Below are 21,049 nucleotides of genomic sequence, written 5' to 3' on the forward strand. Positions count from 1 at the left end.
GAAATAGTATTAAAAAAGCGTAGGCCATTTTTTTTTTATGAAATTCTAGTAGATGGATCTAAAATCGTTTGAATGTTATTGCGCACCTGATTCTGATTGCTCAGGATCCATCCACTAGTCTCTCAAAAATTAAAAGGAGAAAAGTCTATACTTTTACCTCAATAAATACTCCCCAAAAACTAACTACAGACGTCTACCATTTTTTTGCACCTTCTGAACTTAGATACACACAAGGTAATAGAATCTACATTTTTATTAAACTTAAAATCATGTATTTCCGTTTTCAAAATAAAAATTCATGTACACAATATTACAAACACCATTCACTCTAGCTATGTACAAGGTGACCAAAAAATGTTACCATTTTCACATTTACCATTGGCAAAAAAGAGTAACATTGTTTGGCCCACCCTGTATGTATAACTTCCTGGTCGCAACCAAATTACAAAAAATGCAATAATATATTTTTGTCCACGATTTCTTCTCAAGTACGTAAGTAATCGGTTGTTCCACCTATATTTTTCAATTTTAACAAAGCAAACTTTTAACAAATAAATTTGTATCATATTAGAATCAGTGAACATTTATTAGAATGTAGTATATCGGGTGGTGTATGTGTAAGGCAAAATGGGTACAAATTATCGTACATATATATATCAATGAACAAACAAAATATGGTTCAAATAACTTCCCAAGATCAAAACAATTCCAAAACACCATTTGATAGTGTACAAATTCTCATTCCAGTAGCATCTGCCAAAGGCGGAATATACAAAAAACAAATAGGGAGCATATAGGTGTAGGTGCCATCCACGTAAAATACAAAAGCTCCATGTGTGTTCATTTTCATTACATTGGAGCATAATTTCATAATTTTTATCTTTTTTTCTGTTTCCACGTCCGTTAACAATAACAGATGTGAGCAGCCCGATTGATAGAGATTCGTGATCCATCACGTACAAATATTTTGCGAATGTGACTCTATCTATTTAACCGCTTCATTAGGCCCCTAGTACGCCGTCTGCTTACTTCGTATTGTGACATTATCTTACACACACATCTACTATTAGATATCGTAAAAAAAACATCTTCTGAAACTGAAAAAATATCGTGCAATAGCACACACTCATATTTACACATCAAGACAATCTTGTTATATTGAATGTCGTTGGCTTAAAAAGAAGATAAAGAAAGTTACAACTGTGTTTCATTCAATAACTCTTCCTTTTCACATGCGTGACTTTCCTCAATGTGGTTCATATTTTTATTGTTTGTTTCATCCATTGTTATTGGCACTTCTTCAACGTCATAAACGAATGGTTTCAATTGCACATTCACCTGGTGTGGCGAAGCAATATTGCTTGATGTTTCCGACATCTAGAATTAAAGGTGAATACTGGGTATGTAAACTAAGATAATTACCGAAAATTTTGTTAATGTGCCTGATTTAATCAAATAGTTAGTAAAAATCCTAGAAAAAATACGCATTGATTAATATATATTTATTTATAGTTAAATCAGGTAAATAAATCTTGTTTTTAAAAAAAATGACCTTTTTTCAATTTGATGATGGAAAAGATACTTATTCCGTTGCCTTTTACTGCCGGGTGGGTTGCTGAGAGTTCAAGAAATCAATTGTTTTTACTATGCTCAAAATTTTAAGTATAAACGATCCACAAACGAGCCACTATTGAACATGAACAAACAAAGTATCAATCACACATACGCATTCGAAAACAAAGCTTAACAGCTGGTGTGCAAGGTCAAGTGAGTCATGCTTCTCCTTATACATCTATCACAACACCTTTCGCCATTCAGGAAAAATAATCAAAATATGCTCTTGTCTTATATGCCCTTCATTCGTTTATTTTTGTTAGTCATGGATAATATTTAATTAACGATATTTAACGTTTTGATTTACATTTGAATATGCGTTACAGATCATGTAAATAAAGTCATCACAACTATAAATGTTTAATTTGTAAGTTTCCGGAAGTAGTGGCTGCATGGGCAAGAGCTGTGTTGTCGGAAAAATATTGAAAAATCTGAATCCTGACTTGGTGTTAGGAAATTATGACTCACACTTTCAATACGTAAGTCGACTTCGATTTCAAATTAATGATCAAAAATATAAATCGGACAAGAATCGTAAACAAATACCGTCTAATATCATGAACTGCAGTTTCCGTAAGCGGTTCAAAACTAGTCGTGTTAGAGTCGTTGACAATCATAGCTATTTAGAGCTACGCTGAAAAATATAACCATCATACATTGAAGCATGCTAAAAAACAAGCTGCAGCGACAAAAATGAATTGCACATTCATCGTACACAGCATTGCGTAAGTACTACGAAAAGTAACGGATGTTTCCGTCTTCAATGGACAGTTGCCAGAAAATTTTCGCGTCGTAAACATGGCGTCAGTAAAGCGTTTACGTCAATGTTTGTCATATTGACAAATTATAAATAAGGAGTAACAAAAAAACATTTGCTTTGAAATAATAGATATAGAGAATGCGTAATGCGAAAGTAATTCAGGATGTTATACATTCTTTACCATGATTTTTTCGGCAAGCGATCTTTTTTACCAGACGTGACATCTGTACTTGGCTAGTGATATGGTGTGATTGAATTAGTAAAATATCTTTTGGAATGTGGAATACCTATGTTCGTTTTGAATAAATGACAACTAACCTAACATCCTGACGACATTTTATCAATGGTCAATAGAATTTACTTTTACATTCCAAAACTCACTACAACCAACGGGGAAACGAAACACAATGCCTAATAGAATATACATGATAAATAATTTAAATCAATGGAAGTCGATTTATTAGTACGAATGTGCCTCATCTACATTCGTAATGGGTGAAAAATACACAAAAACTACATGTCGACGAGATCAAGTATCACAGTATACATAGTAGCCTGATATTAGATTGAATCAAATATGAGCAGCATTACCGCGACAACAGCATGCGACAAATGGCTTGCTTACCCATCGTTTCGGCTTCGACTCCGCACATACAAAATCAAGTTGAGGTTCAATGGAGTTCTAGCAATATGGTGGAAGCGAATAAGTAATACAGCTAAGTGCGGTGAACCCGATGTTATCGGACAAGGAAGTCAAGTTTCGTGGCAGAAAAAACTGTGATCTGTTGTTTAGCATAGGGTCACCATTACTCAAAAATCGCAGGTTAGAAATACAGCGCAATGCATGCTACCTCACTAAAAGTAGAAGATTGAACTGTCTATGAAACATAGCCATGCAGATGGTATTTTATCTGAATCATGTCTTGATATTTCAACACAATTTTAAATTTAAACTACATTTATCAACATAGCCTTCAGTTAACACTGAACCAGGAAAAAATTTACATTTGAAGGATAATATTGTGTAACAGTAACAATGCCTAACCTTTGTAACTTTGGTTCCACCTATTGATCGGTTTGTCTTGTGTTTTGATCTAAATGAACCATGTCTTCCATCGCGCCTGGAAAAAGACAAAATCTGAGATCCAGCTGTTTTCAACCTTTTGTAGAAATTGACTCCTGAAATTGTCAAAAACAAAAAACGCCCGTAAAAGCACATTTGCAAAGGCTTTCAACAATTTGATTAAATATAAAAATCATTTAGTTTCAGTTTCGATTTTTGACTTTAGAGATGCTTCATTAGGAGTATAACCACTGGTGACAAAGATCTTTGGTTCAATTGTAAAATCAGATAAATTGCAGAGCACACACCCACTCTTCTCGAAGTGTCCATGTGAAGTTGTTGCATTTACGAATTCGTGAATAAGGGAAAAAAATACGTTGATGTAAACTCACCGAGAAACGTGTACAGCATTGGGTTCAGTAGGCTGTTGAAATATGCGATTAGTAGGACTGCAGTTTGCAATTTATCGCATCCACCTGGTGGCATATTTATACCGCGTATTTTTGCAAGAACCATTGCATGAAACGGCAGCCAACAGACAACAAAACTCGCTACTAGCGACACCTGAAATTTTTTTACATAGATAATTCCTTACAATTTGACAGCTATGTGCAAAAATCGTATAATCATAAAACGGTATTAGAAAGTATTTCAACTCACCACGAGTACCGTTATCCTGGTATTTTTGTCCAAATGCGTAGATGGTCGTTTATCAGATCCGGATGTAAAGTGTTTTCTCCTCATGGAAGCCACAATTTTGTTTCTTGAAGACCGAATTTTGGGATGTCTGACTCTCCATAAGATTGCGCTGTAACAAGCACCCATCACTGACAATGGGACTACAAAAGCCAGCACAAAATTCCCGTATATCCATGCTCGATAGTAGGCATTGTCAGAATGTGAACAGCTGAAATCTTCAAGTTTGTTGAGTGCCTAAAATATTTAAAAAGTTTTAAATTTTTACACATTTACATATATAAATTGGTAAAGGTTTTGAGTGTCCAAGAGAGAGAAAGAGGTTGTGCGACAGTTCTCAGCCTTTATTTTTTCAAAATTTAAATTCAATCCCCAAACTTTAGATCTAGGCTGTTTATTCCAGTATATATTCCATGAGCGAAATATCAGAAACATGGCCCCACTACGCCAGACATTTTATTTACAGCGAGAACTTAATACCATATATTGCGCAACAGAGTAAGTAATATCGCAATCTGCTATGTAGGTCAAGAGATGCAGTCAGCCATGTACTTTCTTGCTTGCAAAATCCACCATTATGCTGATCAACTTTATCCCCAAAGAGTGAGTTTACCCAGGTTGAAAAGCCCTGGTCTGATGTAATTTTATATCGTTTCACGCTAACACATAACAAAACAATCTCAACCCCGCCGAACTACGGTATTTCCATAAATTGTGTTGCAGTGCTCCAGACACATAACAGAATTGTAATTTAGTCTGAATTGGAGTACTGAAGCCAGTATACGATACTTCAGATGTATACTAAGAAATAGTAAACGAGTAAACAAAATACGAGATAGCGATCGAAGACCTAACTCGCTAATTATACGACATAATTCATCGAATTAATAGGCCTCAGGTCCGAGATATGATGAATGCACATGCAAAATTTGGAGCAGATTCAACCTCGCTTTCGTGAGATATTGCGTAACATACAAAAGTGTCTAACAGGCAAACAAACAAACGAGAATATCGGTCGGAGACCGAAGACTTAATGATCAAAACTGAGGTTTCGATTCATGACTCTATAGTGACACCGCGTGTTCCCTCACTAATTTATCAATAACTCGCTAATTTTAATCTAATAACATCCAAAATCAATAGGCTTCTGGTCCGAGATATGATGAATGCACATGCAAAATTTGGAGCAGATTCAATCTCGCCTTCGTGAGATATCGCGTTCATCTAACAGACAAATACCTATCAACATCCTTACCGATCAAGATCGATAAGTAATGAGTTCATAATTCATGAGATTTCATAAATTATATTGGTAAAAGCAGCATTAACACTTTGGTTCAATAACAGTTTTTTTTATTATTTAGTAATATGTAATCAACTAGTTTTTATCGCCTCACTACTGTTTGAGTGCTGCATCGAGTGCAGCGTGTCCTTTGTGCTTCATTCGTAAACATCTCCTAGGGACTGCCAATAATGTCGGGATGTGGTTATCCTATCAAGAACGACAAAAACCATCAAAGTAGAAAATGTTCGTCGACACATGTGCATAATTTCATGCTCGTGGATTATCCTTAGCCGCACATCGCGTAATATTCCCAAATGGTCGCGCGCATCCAAAATTATTTATGCCCGTTTCACATTGAAGGCTTCGTATTTACGCTATCGCCAATGCCACAGACTCAAATATATATTATATATAGAGAGATTTTTTTGTCCATGGCACTGTAAAACTAAAAACTGTGCACCTTGTGGCTGTTCCACGTTCGCGTTAGTGGTCAGGCGAAGTCGTGAAGACTGTGGTACCGGTATTCTGCTGTGACAGATTGCATACCCGTACCACTTCGTTTTGCCTTTCATGTTATTAACATTTTGCAAATTTCAATACCAACAAAGATTATTTAAAGTCTGATTCTCTGCGGGTTTTTACACCTTTACGACTCTTATTGTAAAATAAAAAACGACATCCCGATTCTCCAGTGTCTGCCCTGCTTATTCAACGAGGTGATGTTAACGAGTGGGTAAAATCCGTTCTAATTACGAATGATTTAACCCTAGTTGCATCTTAGCTGCTGGATTCAAAATTTGTATACAGTCAATAAAGATTCTACGTATAATATAAATATCCGAGTATTATTCTTTTAAATTTGCAATCTGGGTAGAGCTCTCGGAACCAGATTAATGTCAAAGGGCTTGCCTCGTGAGTTTAACTGTCCAATGGCCGAAAATGTAGAAAATTCATTTCAAATAAAAATTGTAATTTCTATTCAAGGTTTCAAAATTTTAAGTTTATTTCCATTAATTTCATTCATTCATTTTATTCATTGATTGGTTTATTTCATCACTGAGACTAATGGTTTTTATAATCAAAATCACATTTCGGGCATGAAATTTATTATTTTTCGCCTTTGGATGACTCAAACTCATTACGCACTTCCGATACATATCATTTTACTATGCATTTCATAATTTTGCTCACAATATTTCAGTGGATACGTCAAATGCACTGAAAATACGAATTTCTCGTAAGTTTATTTTAAAAATTCAATTATAAGTAATCAATATCATACAAGAATAGACTGAGCGTCTTTAAAAATTGCCACCTAGGCCCCACATGTTAATACACCATGAACATATATATCTCTTTCTTTTACTTATTGCCCTGACCCTAATTTCCGTCTTAGTAAAACAAAATTAACAGAGACTGCAAAATACAGTGAGATTTTTTTATGAATCTAATCAAATAAATGTATTCAATGAATATTTCCAAATTATTCTATACACATAACTCCTGCGTCAAAGCTATCTCGTGACATATGAGTGGTAGTTATAGTTACGCGGATATCTCAAACTCTTACAATTTTGTTAATTATAAATATGTTTCATGCAACAAACAGAATACCTCCGGACTGACGAAATCATATGGAAGATTTGTTCCACCTAAAACAAAAAAAGTTAATTTATAGAAGGCAAGTAAATTGGTATTATGTGTTGTGTATATTTGAATGAAGAAAATAATTATTATATATAATTTATATTTTGCCATCAATCAAAAGAAAGAATACACTCAAATTCACCTCATCACCAGGTATGGCCATATGAAAAATAGTTTGAGACAAATTTTGAATGAAGGTTCCGAAATAGTTCAAAAGTTCAAATAGCCTAATCAGTCGCGCTAAAACCAATCTAAAAGTCAAGGGTGACATACATATCTTTATCAAAATAAGTGCGACCAACTCCATTCGTTATGTCAACATCGGACGATCATATTCCTATGAGGCAATTCCGCAATATTTTACGTGTATCAAAATGTTCTATTTCGAGGTTTTATAAATGTTGTGGGTCTTTTGTACCTTATAAATCCAGTATAAAAATAACCATTTATAGCAGTGTCAAAAGCGCGGTAAATCATCCTCCAAAAAAAGAATGCCGCTTGAATATCTCTCGTTTTTTATTTGCAAGTTGAGCTCACCCTATATTGATATTTGGTATTCAGCTCAGTGATTCAGACATTTCCATGAAATATATTAATGTTTTCATTATTGTGGAAACTTCCAAGTTTTTAAAATCAATTGGAATCTAAACCGTTGGCATTATAGAAATTACTTGACGCCGTTTCAAAATAACCCCAAGACAAAAGCATGTTTATCGACCTTGATCTTCGAGTAAATAAATTGGCTCGGTGGCAATTTTTCATTCATAGATAATGCTGGAAGAAAATTTGGGTTATTGGAGGGTTAGAAGCGCCTTTACGAAAATGTTGATTATAATATTGGTAACGAGTTAGGCATATCTTATTATGTTTATGTTTCGAATAATGAGAGCTGAGTTTCCCCCAAATTTGTCTATTGATGAACAGTAAATTCAAAGTTTCATAAATTTCTCATTATTTCAGACTGAAAATGAGAATCGAAGAAGCGTTTTGCAGCATTTATAAATACTATTTAAATCTGTAACAATTTAGGAAATATCATGATCCGGTGCCACTATGAGGTAAACAACCAATCAAAGTTGCTGTACCCTTTTACTCCAAACATGACTATATACGAGCCCTCCAAATGAATCGAATTTCCTTGTTTGTAGGACGATTCCCAACTTGCAATGCTAACGTAGCCACTATGATATTGCTGTTTCAAATCAGTCGACAGTCATATATATCTATGTATATGATAAAAACTCACTTTCGAAGCTCTCGTAGTCAAGTTCAAATCCATCTTTGTAATGTGTGTCAAAAAATTCTTCAAAACTTTTGTCACCCTGTAAAGTGGAAATTTCATCGAATTTGCCCGATATTTTGATGAATGCACGTACCGTTTTATACACATTTCTAATTGAGACAAATGGCCATTAACTGTTTACTAAGCAGGTTATACTAATTTACAGTTATCCGTATTCCAATATCAATCTACACTTGGTAGCAAGCCACTATTTGAAGGGTAATTTACCGTAAAATAGCTAATAGTGCAAAAACTCAATGGTTGTTTTCCCTATAGCAATGACTTCCGTGTTTATTTCTGTAACAATGGCCAATCAGGAATACGTTGGCTGTGACGTAACTAGGTTGCCAAGCATGTTTGTAAACATTGGCTCGTTTTCATGGTTTTGCGTGCTTATTTGTCAGTGTTTAGTTGTATTTTCAAAATTTGAGTATAAATCAAATGTCTCAATGATCACTATGCTAGACTTGCCAAATTTATCTAGCGGTGCTTTTAAATGGCAATTGCGTGATTATTTTAAATCAAAATGCTGGTTATGGAAATGTAAATCGATAAGTAAACGTGAACTGACAGAAACAATCTTGAAATGAGCATCAGAAATTTTGCATTGGTAAATTGTATGGAGCATTTTACTGGTGTCAAAACTGTCGGAGAAACATCTATTATTGTCTGCTTTGAAACAAATGACAAGCCTATGTTATTTTTCAAAGCGAGTTCATGGTGCATGCATGCATTTGGCGATTGAAATAAAAAAATCTCACCGATATGTTTGCAGGACTGTTTTCAAGTGCTGAAAAATCAAAATTTTATTCATTAAAAAGCATAAATTCGATTAAACTAATTCTACTTTGCCCTTTGCAATTTTTATTGCCCTAATGTCGTTAAGTGTTGATCACGGGTAAAATAAGTAACATCACATCGGCCCACCTTTGAAGAGACGTTAGCAAAAAATGAGTAAACTTACTAAGCCATATCTTGCATTCTCTAACTGGAATGTTATTTTCGATGCATCTTGGATCCAAAGTGTCGAAATTAAAATCACAAATTCCCTCCAGCGTTGTTTTCATCATCAGAGGGGTAGCGGCACCGATCGCAGCAATCCAAACCTAAGAAAAGATATACAATATCACAGTACCTATTTCAAGACTAGCCATGAGCGAACGTTCGCATCGACCAAGACTGAACATACAATGCAAAAACAGTATTTTCGGCCTAAATGTCATAGCCTCAGTCAGACGAAACGTTACAGAATACATTTGTGTTAGTGTGCAGCAAGACCCTTAAATCAAAATAGAATGGTCATTTCATTATTGCTAGCGTATCCTTGCATTATACGCATACAGACATACTTGCGCAAAGGCATAATAGCAGGGAATGATAGTTACTTAGTTAGTTTCGCGTAACCGCAACTACACTTACATAAAAATATATTCATAATATTTTGCTACTTTATTTTTATTAGGAACAATTAACTCACAGCCGCTGTCATGACAAAACTTCCAATTCTTGATCGTATTGTTCTCCATTTTACTGACACAGGATGAGCAACAGCAATGTATCGATCAAAACTCATTACCTAAAACACATTAGCTGAATAAATAAACATTACTTCGTTAAAATCATAACAGAAGAGTAAATATATACATTATATAACAGAAACATAAGCAAATGGTCTGAAATTTGTATTTTTAGTACCGGAAATACATATCATAGAATTAGATTAGCAATTAGCAATTAAAAATCTAAGAAACTTCAAAATATAAATTGTTTGTCAAACTTTGTCCAAAACTACTGTCTTGTGCTCTGTATTTACAACTATTTCCATATTTATGCGAGAAGCAATGAGAATACAATCAGAATTACTTTTTTCAAATTCAATTATTTTATGATAAACAAGAAAAAAGTTTAAAATCCAGGACAACATATTCGACTATGGCTATAGTCTATAGCAGAGGTGAGCAAGGTTTTTGAACCAGGAGCCAAAATGTGCCCACTCAGACTGGCGGGTCATGTGTGAGGTAAAAGTAACTTTATATAAACATAATTTTATTTACAGTGTTACAAAAGCGAAGGTGGAAAACAATAATCCTCGTGCAAAAACTAAATTTAATCGCAATCTCAACGAATTCCTTGATCTACAACAGCAAATTTTTAGTTTGGCTTTTGGTTTTAGTTTGGTTGTGACAATTGGCATAAAAGGAGAGGAGAAAAAAGGCGCAAGGGGCGGAAGAAAGAGGTGTGAAAAAAACGCTGTCGAAACGAGTGAACAAGGAAACGTGAAATTTTGTCAACTTCCCCATAACATGAAAGTCTGTGGCAACCTAAAATACAACTTACACAAACTACGGTTATAATCTAACAAGTCTATTGCACCTATAGATTTCAATAACATTAACTATGTGGGACATGCAGAATTGGGTAAAAGTAGAAATTTATGGAAGCATCGGGCGGGCCAGATTGAATTACCCAACAAGCCGGATTTGGTCCGCTGAATGTAGTTTGCCCATGTCCGATATATGGATTTCATATCCTGCCTAGCTCAGACGCCAACACCTCACTCATGAGGGAGAGAATAATTTTGGTACTTTTGACCAAAACTTTTGTACAAACACAATACGGGTGGGTGTTTCTTATCTGGGGACCTCATTGCGAAAAGAACATACCAAATTTTTTTTTTTTTATAAAGTAGCATCTTTTATATAAGAAATTATCCATTTGTAGTTAGTGCATAGAGTATTTGCATATATATATAAATAAGTAGTGGAATTATTAGAAGAACCACATTGTCTTCATTTCATTCACCAAATTGTATTTTACTCACCGCCAGAAACAAGACTCCCGCGTAGTAATTGACAAAGAATGCTCCCTGGTACATTACACAAAGAGGATATCCGAACATCCATTTATTCCATAAGCTTTGCACGAGATGAAGAGGCAGCAAAATTAAAAACATGCCGTCTGCAACAGCCAAATTAAGGACATACCTGGAAAAGTACATGTATAAATTACAACATTCGTTAATGCATCCGCCTGAACTCTAGGTCGCTTCAATGGGCCTTTTATGTTATGAATTTTTTTTTATATTCTGAGTTTTTTCCGTCAATTGGATCATAAAAATACTTTTCCCCTCAAAAAAATGCCGAGCATATGCGTTACATGTTGTTATATATACATTCCAGCCCATTTTACGTGTGATTTAAATTATGCGCTAAAATGTTTGCACTTCATTTACAGGGCTTTTCAGTCAAAACAAATTGATTCCTTAAAATAAAAGCGCAGTTGGCATTTTAGATGTGGTGTGTTTTATTGAATAACACTCGACTGAAATTTTAATGAAAATCCAAAATTGTTGTATATATGTGGAAAATGCAGATTTTGAGTTTTTTTGTACCAAACATGTCTACCAAAAAGTATTCTACTTACCCACATTTCACGTTAGAAATTAGAAAAACCTTGTTTTCGATTACGGAAAAAATCGATATATTTAACCCAAAGATAATCATGCACGATGATACGATACAGATTATGCATGTCGGAAAATGTCAACCACTAGGATTGGTAGTCAGACAAATGAAAATACAGAAAAAGAAGGAAATAAAAAATCAATACCTGCGTAAATGAAACCACGGAATACTAAGTTCATGCTTTACAAATTTGAAAATGAAATCGATCGTTAAAAGGTTATAATGTACTCTTCAGACTGATATAATTTAGCCATTACATTTTGGGGGTATATAGAGTGATTGATAAGTAAGAACGAACGATGCCTAAAAACTTTTGCTATTATTTTTCAAAGTATTACAAAAAACATAGGGCTAAATGATGTAAGTTCCGACTAATCTACTACTAATCTACTACTCTACGCTTCTATTTTTTCATGGTGCTCTCTTGATTGTCATTGACCAATTAGCTTTAAACACCACGATATGTTTTATATCTAGTAGATATAAGAATTATTGATACACACTCTGAAAAAAATTTGTAGTCAGATCAAATCGGCTGAATCACTTTTTTTTATTCATTTCCTATTCTTTTATTGATGATAAAAACTTCCCAGTTAATCAGAATTGAATTTTTCAAACGGGGCAACCTTATGCGGCCGCATTAGTCCCCGCACTTCCATAGACTTCGCTAGGTGTAAATAAATTACTAATTTTAACCACCATGAATAAAATCATGTATAGGATAGCGTTTTCATTCCTATATAGGCAAGGCCAGTAAAGTAAAGTTACTTCAATATTAATCTTGTACTCACGGCGTAAAGGTGAATTCATTTTATATTACAAAATCTCAAATTTCAGTTATTAACCTCTACACCCATAGGCTACTGGGCCCATCGCAATCAGGGCCCGTAACAGAGAAGGCAGAGCATGTCTAAAAATACACGTAGGCACGGCGCAGTGATGATTATTTACTTTCATAGACCAATGAGAAGATTACAAATGCCCTCCTCAAATTCTATTGAAAAAAAATAAATTTTCCAGTTCAAACTATTGCATTTAGTATTCTAAAAATATTTAAAATTTGGTTGATAGTGGAATAAATTTACAAAGAAAAATGAGGCGAGTCAGATAATTATTATTAACAATATGCTGGCGGGAATTCACTGGGCTGGAAAGAAAACAACAAATGAAAAAAAAAAACTTCACAAAAAATTAAATAAATTTTGGTTTCAGCTTACCAGTGAGTTGTTTTCTTGTAATCCTTCAACACACAAATAACAACAATAACAACGAGATTGCAAATTAATCCCCCAGCCGAAATAAAACCCATCACCGCTGCTGTTGCTGTACCGGATGGATTGTCTTCGTTGACCGGGTAATCTCGGGTAAAAAGTGTAGAAACTGCAAATAAATGAAAATGACACTTTGTCTATGAGGATTAATAAAACTGGATTGTCTCGAATTATAATTATGTGAATTTAAACTTCGTGTCCGCTGTAAATCATATTGTGCTGTCTATAATTTGAATTTATATTGAATTGAAGAAAATGCCAATGGGAGTTTAAAATTACTAAACATGCTGTTCTCTAAGTTAAAAGTCTAAGTTTGACAGTCGACCGAGTTATTGAATACGCTTTTAGGTAAGGAATATAACATGCAGCTGACACGCATCGAGCAATCAGTTATAATACGCCTAACGGTTGTTGTGTATACGCCCCAAAAAGTTTTTTGGCCTTCACAGGAAAACAAAACGACCCGCTGTGTAATTTCCAGATACGGAACCCGGAAAAGGACTTGATGCGAATGTTGCAAAAACCAGATGTGGGTAGTGGGGGTGACGTATCATATTATTGTTGAAATTAGAATAGCTCATTTTCTTCGTTCATACCGAGAATTCATGTATAACGTCAGTTTTTGTAATAAAATAGGTTTTAGAACAACTTGTTCTGTTTCACATTGCGCATTAATCACTATTTAACTTTGCTGGCCAATAGAATTATAACGAATTGTTGTTGTTTTTGTTCGAGACACCAAGTGAAAAAAAAAATGAAGCAATGTCCGGATTGATAGGAAAATTCGGAGCTCCAGAAGTATGTGCACCAAAATGAACATATTCTGAACATAGCATGTGTACCAGGTTAGGGTTCAGGTTGTGCGTCTTGGTGCACATACTTCGGGAGCGACGAAAATTCTAGTTAAATAACTAAAAATTTTACATAGTCTATTAATAATTCAGAGCAATGTAAAATAGTTTACTATCGAAATCCTCAGGCTCGTGATATGGTTCTGTAACTCCACTCATTTTCGTTCACTTTTCAATCAACGTTGAAGCAAGAAGATAAACTCTGAATCAGAGTAATGAACTTATTGTGCAATTAAGAAGATTATGCTATTCTAGCGCCAAAACAAAGAATATTATCAGATTATAAGTATAAGTGAATGTGTCATTAAGAATCACAAACCATTCCAGAGTGTTTGAAGCACTGGGGCAATGTTTCTTCTAGGAGCGTGGCCGAAATGAGGAAGGAAATCCCGCTTTAATAGGTCAAATTTCCCTTTGTTGATGTTTTGTTTTTCAACGCTGTACTAACGGAATCTTGAATATGTCAAAACTGTATGCTATAAGCCAATGCTAGGTAACAAGCTTCTGTAGTTCAGAAGGACCGGAGTCTTACTATTACACCCCAGGTGGAGAGGGGGCATACCCGAGATTTTGAAACTACTGTGTCAAGTTAAATAAATACAACGCACTCTCACTCACTATATATATAATTAAGTAGTTTTCAAAAATGTATTTAGTAACTGAATTCAAATTTCTTGAGTATCACGAATGCTTGTTCTACAGACATAAACATTAACCTGAGACTGTTGTTTTGATGTCGCAATTCCCTGAAGATTTCTTAAATATTCAAAAAAATATCTACCTTGTGGAATAATTTTTGAAAAATAACACATTGTAACAATAGCTTCCTCACGGCTTTGCAAAATGCAGACACTAAAATTTGTTGAATCCCAAAATAGGAGAAAATAATAAAATAGAAATTTTGACATATTTTGGAAATTGAAAACAATGAATCGATAATGCCAAACCAATAATTTTAAATATTCACACGTATTTGACGCAAAGTAATTAGCTTTGAATGATTTTAAGAGCGTATCCAAGAAAGCGATACATTTAATCATATTGTAAAAAAATCATCTGAATTAAAACGTTTTTAGTCGTGATTATTTTCGCGACATGCCAGGAATTTCCACAATATGATCTACAATTTTGCTTCCGCGAATACCTGTTGGACATTAGCAAAAGCGATTAATCTTCACCGCTTCTAAATCAGTACGTCTGTAAACGATTTTGTGTGTATGCGACCGTACTAATCGAAGGCAAAACGTATTGTTCTGGCTGATTCCCAGGTCGCATTTATTCTGATCTCAATTAGCCTTTTTTCATTCAATTTTTCTGAAATGTCAATTTTATCTACTTGTCCTTTCTTATCGTGTCAGTCTATTATTTTAGGTTAGTTTATTCATTTTTTATGTGAATTATGATGTATAGCTTGTCGGGTTGGGTTTAGCTTGCCCCATGTATGTATGATTAAATAAAAACAAGAAAATATCGTAGTAAATTTTTGCAAAAATACAGCTATAATTAGGCGTGTATATCCGTCTGGGTCCAGCCTTAAAAATTAAAATACCAAAATATTGGTTTTTAGGTTATTTTCAATATTTGCACAATATTTCTTTACATTATTATAGACTACCATGTTAATAGAGCGCACAACTTAAAACCATATAATGATATTCAATGGTTTGAGTTAAGTCAACATTTGAACATTAGGAAGCAACTTTTCAATATATGGTATATGGTAGCCTCAGAAATTCAATTAAACGAACCCGTAAAATGCACATAAACGATCTCAAATATTTTATTTATTTATAATATCTGGGAAAACAGATGAATTTGTGTCGCTAATATTTTAAATTCCAAAAAATCAATAATAATAAATCTTAAATGAAAATAGTGCGGTGTCACAAAGAGTGATTATACGCTGAAAATATCCAACAAATACGACATAAAGTAAATCTGTATTTTTTGTTTGTGCCTCACTAGCTATCCATTTAGTACACAACAATACATAACCAGTTACATTCCTATAATTAATTGGTTTTTACGATATTGGAAATTTTGACGTTCTCCTAAAACTCGGCAAATATGCCAAATCGGTGGTTTAAACTCTTTATCAACAGAAATTTTAAGCTTCAATCGTACTTTGCATAAATTCCCAAGAGTAAGAATTTTTGTAGAATTATAAATACCGCGATAATCATAAATATGATTGAATATTAAAATAAAATCAATATAACTGTAGTAATGAAGTTCAATATTAACATTGTTTTCACTGAACTAAGATTAGTGAGTTTGTTCAAAATACGATACATCGCAATGACCAACTATTCAAAAAATAAATATCTTATTACAACTGAAATTTATTCATCAATGAGAATCTTGCGCTTGTATTGCCGCAACGAGATGCTTTCACGTTAGAATTATGGAACTCAACGACTCATACAATATGTATCTCGGTCCAGTCTGTTTGGCGATTTCCAATATCACCTTGGAGTTTAAAAATGATTTTCCGTTTTTCGGCCCTTTGTCTCCAACGTCAGATTCGTGACAGGATGTTACTAATTGGGTGAACAAATTTCATTTTTATATACTTTTTATACGTCCGACGAAAATAGCATCTACACTTACAAAAACTTTTCGAAGGTATTTAGCCCGGAGAAGTAAGATATACGGGTAGGTAACAAATCCTCGTGAACCTGCAAGGTGCATGGTTGCCGAACACTTACTGCCAGCGATTGTTGGATTTGGAAATAATCGTCTTTTACAAAAATTCAAAAAGTGTCAATCACACGATTTATCGCGATAAATCTGATAATTTATTAAAAGCTTCTGAAAACTTTAAAGAACCTAGCTAACAATTGTTTTATTTTTTGCAAATGAATACGGAAACTGTAACGTACACTTGGATTTGTGGTTTATCTCATTCCCCAAGAGATTTCGGAATAATCTAAGAAAATAATTTTAACGTTGCCAGCTGGAATGGGAATCTAAAACTACCAATGTAGCGGTTTCGAAATTGTTAGCATTAGCATTTCGTCAATGAATATGTTCTTCCCGTAATGTGGCGAGATATCGTAATAATATAAGGAAATAATTGTTTCGTTACTATGTCAAATAAGAGCTTAAAAGTAACCCGTTAGCCGTTTTGAAATTGCTTCCGATTACCATACTGAATATCGGTAATGGATTACCTTGCCTATACCTTTACCTTTCAGAACTGATGGATTTGAACGTCATAATGCTTCCGGCATTGACTGACCAACGATGGTAGTTTGACTGACGAAAGCTTCAACTGAGATGTTTAAACTGCCATACTGAAATAGTTGGGTCAATGTGCCGATCAATAAGGGCCTGTGACACCTGCTAAATCTCCATCATACACACATATATAAGCCTATATATGTGTGTGCTGCTATATCAAACATTTCGCGAATGGCTACTTTGCATATCAAATATTTTGCGAATGTCTACTTTGCATTTATATGACTTTCTATATACGTATCACTTTGACTAATATGGAGAAACTACAATTAGATCATATTTGTACACCAATTGTTAGCGGACTAAATAGCAACAGTTTACATTTCATCTGGTATTCTGTGACGTGAACAATCGGCAATTCTGTAAAAAAAAAAAGTTCGACCTCTTTCACTTTTTTAATTTTATTCAATTCATAATCGAGAGCGTGTTTGGTATTGTATTTCGAATGCCGAGCTTTTCTTTGCTATAACGTGACCCCTATTTTTTCGCGAATTCCGAGAAGATTTCCTGCATTTGCAGGAAATTGTTTTACAATAGTTTACCATAGTGCCTCATTCTAAACGAAGCATTAGGTATAGGACTGAAAAAAATCAACTATTGAGCGTTGTATCTGTAGCTCATACAGAAAAATAGTTGTAATCGGAATACCGACAGAAATGCATCAGTAGCACCGAGAAAAATTTGTTCTTTTTCGCAAAATTATGGTGTACAAATAAGATAATAGCATTGTTCAACATTATAGCAAAATTTGATCACGTCCAGTCAGCAAGGTCGGGTCGGAACCTTAACATTAATAATAAATAACATTTCCATTTTATATGCGAACTCACATTATCATATATACTAGATAGACAGTTCTCCTGTCACGGAAAGTGACATGTACCGTCCACCTGTACATAGAAACACAGACTAAAATTGAGACCTGTCCTAAACAGCTTTTACGCTTTAACCCTCTAAAATATAGAACCACAAATAGAACGTCAATGACTGTTCTAGGCACTCATAAACTTAACTTCCGCGTCTAACCGACCACCTTCTCGCTGATCATATTATAAAAAAATACGTCTGATTTACTTTCATTTCACTGTAGCTACTAGATCCCAATATTCGGCATTTTCATGGACCAGCTATAAATGGCTATGTAACCTAAGGATCTAGCACAAGATTATATATACATTTTTTTGGGCTTCTAATTGTTAGAATCAACTGTAATGAAAGTACTCGGAAATAAATATTACACAAAAAACAATAGTAAATATAACATAAAAGTTTACGACGATTCGAAAAAGTGTTTTACATGAATATGAATGAACACGTTGATGAAAACCCCATAAAAAAAATCAAATTTGTTCAAAAATAAATTGCTGTATTTGACGCTATAAAACCAAAGTATAATAATATATATAGTTTTCGCCTTAAGTCATCCGTTTCTAATTTCATGTATATATTTGGTTTAAAAATACTTCATTACACTTCTGCATACTGCGTATATCTGGTCTAAATTTAATATATATAATTGAAAGGTGAGTCGAAGACATCGTGCACTGACCCTCCAAATTTTTTCATATGAACTGTACTGAATAGTCGGAATATATTTAAGGTTCTTTGGTTGCTGTGTATCTTGGTGACAGACAAAATATGTCAGACAAAATGGGTCATATTTCGAGGAAATACTGCATCGACGTCCCCTTTACAATCTGCACGGTGCATAAAAACAATGTTTACGTTTTGCGGCAATGCGATATGACAGGTCCTCAACTACAAGCGGAAATAAATTTCTGTGTCATATCGTATGTCAGATGCGGAAATAATCTTCCTCGTATGAGCTCATATGACAACATAAATACAATATACCTAGGAATGTCGTTCGGGGGTGTTTTATATATTTATATATGTCGTTGTATACTCTTGAACTCAAGAATTGTTGATTCACTAAAACAAAAACGATCTACAAGTTTAGGTGGGCAGGTCACCTTCTTCGGAAGTCTGAGGACGGCCTGCCAAAACAACTGTTCCACACCGAACTATCAGAAGGGCAACGGATAAGAGGAAGGCTAAACGCTTCAGTCAAATACACATTGAATTTATATGCTCCTAACTCAAAAATGTTTGGCGTGCTAAAAATATTGAATACCTTTCCCGATTTAACATTTTTTCCAGATTGTTTATAGGTCACGGTATTCTATTCTAGAAAGTTATTTACGCTTTGATTTATTTAAACCCGACTGTCTTATACATATCACGTATGTGGAAAACAGCTTTACAATAACCTAATAATAAAACGTTGTCTTGAAAACCTGTAATGGAAATTTCGATTCTTTTTTGTACAATTACCCTCTTCTAATCCTGCTTTTACTATATACAACTTTTTTTACTGCAGCTTTTTAGGAAAATACTAGGAAAAGAAAGGGACGTCGGAGTCTTTGGGATTCCATGTTGCAATGAAACAAGGAAGCAATGCTCAAATATATATAATATATATATATAATTTAATCCTTTGCTTTGCCTGTCTAAATTTATTGCGTCCTTTGAAACATTTGATAGACGCTCGAATGCGGTTTTTACATTTTGCAAAGCAAATGATATACAAGAAAATTGGATTAACGACAAACAATATTATAAGCACTGTCAATTCAAAATATTTTAATTTCTCTAAAGAGTTTTTGAACTGCCGGTGGTATAACATGCATAAACGGCGATATTATTTACAGACCAGGCTTAACCAGTGAAGGTTTTCAAAAATGAGCTGACATCCGCTACTGTGAAATGTAATATCATTAAGCAAGCACAATGCACACGCTAAATATTCCTTAAAAAGAGTTGAAATGGCCGTGTTTCACGCCATATTTCCATTATCCTCGTTGTTTTTGTGTGCAAAGAATATGTTCAAATATTATATTTCAATTCCGCAACAATGCACAGAGCTCTGCAATTGGATATTCCGTGTTAGTGCCTTCCTGTAACAACATAGAAATTCACTTTTTGTTTTTTATTCTATTATTAAACGTATTCTTATGGGATCACAAAATCTGTGATGAATTACAAAATCTCTTCTCGGATAAAGCAAAACGTTATTAACATTCGTTGCTTACAGGTTTTGAAAATTTCAACAAATTCTAACGAGCGAACGGTGTATTCCAAGAAACGTCAGTAATCTTTACTATTGGAACATATATAGACTACTAGCCTTCCACTTGAATATATATATATATTTCTCTAGTTAGTAATTTGGGCAATTTGAGGAAATAGTATTTTTCCTACATGTGCACAGCCGATGTTTACCAACAGCAATTTGCAATCAAAGACATTTGTCTAAATTATGAAACCAGAGGAATTTTTTCATATAGGAAACAAGAAATGAATACGTTAAAATTCCAAGTAGGCAAAAATGCGTTAAGATACACCAGTCCAATTCCACCGAGCGCACAAGAGCAAAAATATACATGTATGACATACCGCAGACGTTCGCGATTTGTTTTGTCAATGCACGGTGAATTATGACGGTGAATTATGACAGTAATACGAATAATGCATGCCTTTAATATTATAGTGTAGTCATAGTGGATATGGCATATCAACTACCTATTTGTGTCCACTTTTTAATTGAAACTAAAATTGAACTAAAGATTTTGAATGAAATGATATTATGTTTTGGTAACAACTTCTGTAAATATTCGAACAAAAAAGCCCATAGTTTTTGAATGATGCAAAAATATCAACCGTCGACTACTCTCGCGTGATTCCATTTTCTTTTTCTCGATTTCTACTCACGATCGACGGATAATTTTCTGATATTCACGTTTAAAGATGATGCGATTGGCCACGGAGCCAAGTTGAATAATATGCGTCGTATAGTACCTATTAGACGTTGTT

At 34.1% G+C, this 21,049-nt stretch overlaps 1 protein-coding gene across 2 annotated transcripts; it reads right to left on the reverse strand.

Moving 5' to 3' along the window:
• Positions 1–234: 234 nt before the first annotated feature.
• Positions 235–14,184, reverse strand: LOC120347927 (neuropeptides B/W receptor type 2-like). 2 transcript variants are annotated; one of them, XM_039418038.2, is made up of 13 exons: positions 14,047–14,184; positions 13,029–13,191; positions 11,169–11,331; positions 9,825–9,923; positions 9,312–9,453; positions 9,109–9,137; positions 8,312–8,387; positions 7,033–7,070; positions 4,098–4,370; positions 3,830–4,001; positions 3,420–3,553; positions 3,000–3,056; positions 235–1,377 (listed from the first exon to the last, which is right to left on the reverse strand). In XM_039418038.2, exons 1-13 carry the CDS (start codon positions 14,090–14,092, stop codon positions 1,195–1,197), a joined length of 1,575 nt encoding a protein of 524 aa, XP_039273972.2. In that variant the 5' UTR covers positions 14,093–14,184; the 3' UTR covers positions 235–1,194. The 2 variants fall into 2 exon arrangements, with proteins under 2 accessions (XP_039273972.2, XP_077974203.1); XM_078118077.1 differs by lacking the exon at positions 3,000–3,056 and having other exon boundaries at positions 237–1,377.
• Positions 14,185–21,049: the final 6,865 nt, after the last annotated feature.

The sequence above is a fragment of the Styela clava genome, chromosome 11 (genome assembly GCF_964204865.1).
Source record: "Styela clava chromosome 11, kaStyClav1.hap1.2, whole genome shotgun sequence".
Lineage (NCBI taxonomy): Eukaryota > Metazoa > Chordata > Ascidiacea > Stolidobranchia > Styelidae > Styela > Styela clava.

Excerpts from the sequence above, each read along its gene's own strand:
- LOC120347927 (XM_039418038.2), bottom strand. The coding sequence starts at position 14,092 with ATGAGTGGAGTTACAGAACCATATCACGAGCCTGAGGATTTCGATA. Across the intron at positions 8,388-9,108 it reads ACAGTCCTGCAAACATATCG|GGTGACAAAAGTTTTGAAGA; the intron begins GTGAGATTTTTT and ends TCCACTTTACAG. Across the intron at positions 1,378-2,999 it reads AGTCGAAGCCGAAACGATGG|ATGTCGGAAACATCAAGCAA; the intron begins GTAAGCAAGCCA and ends CTTTAATTCTAG.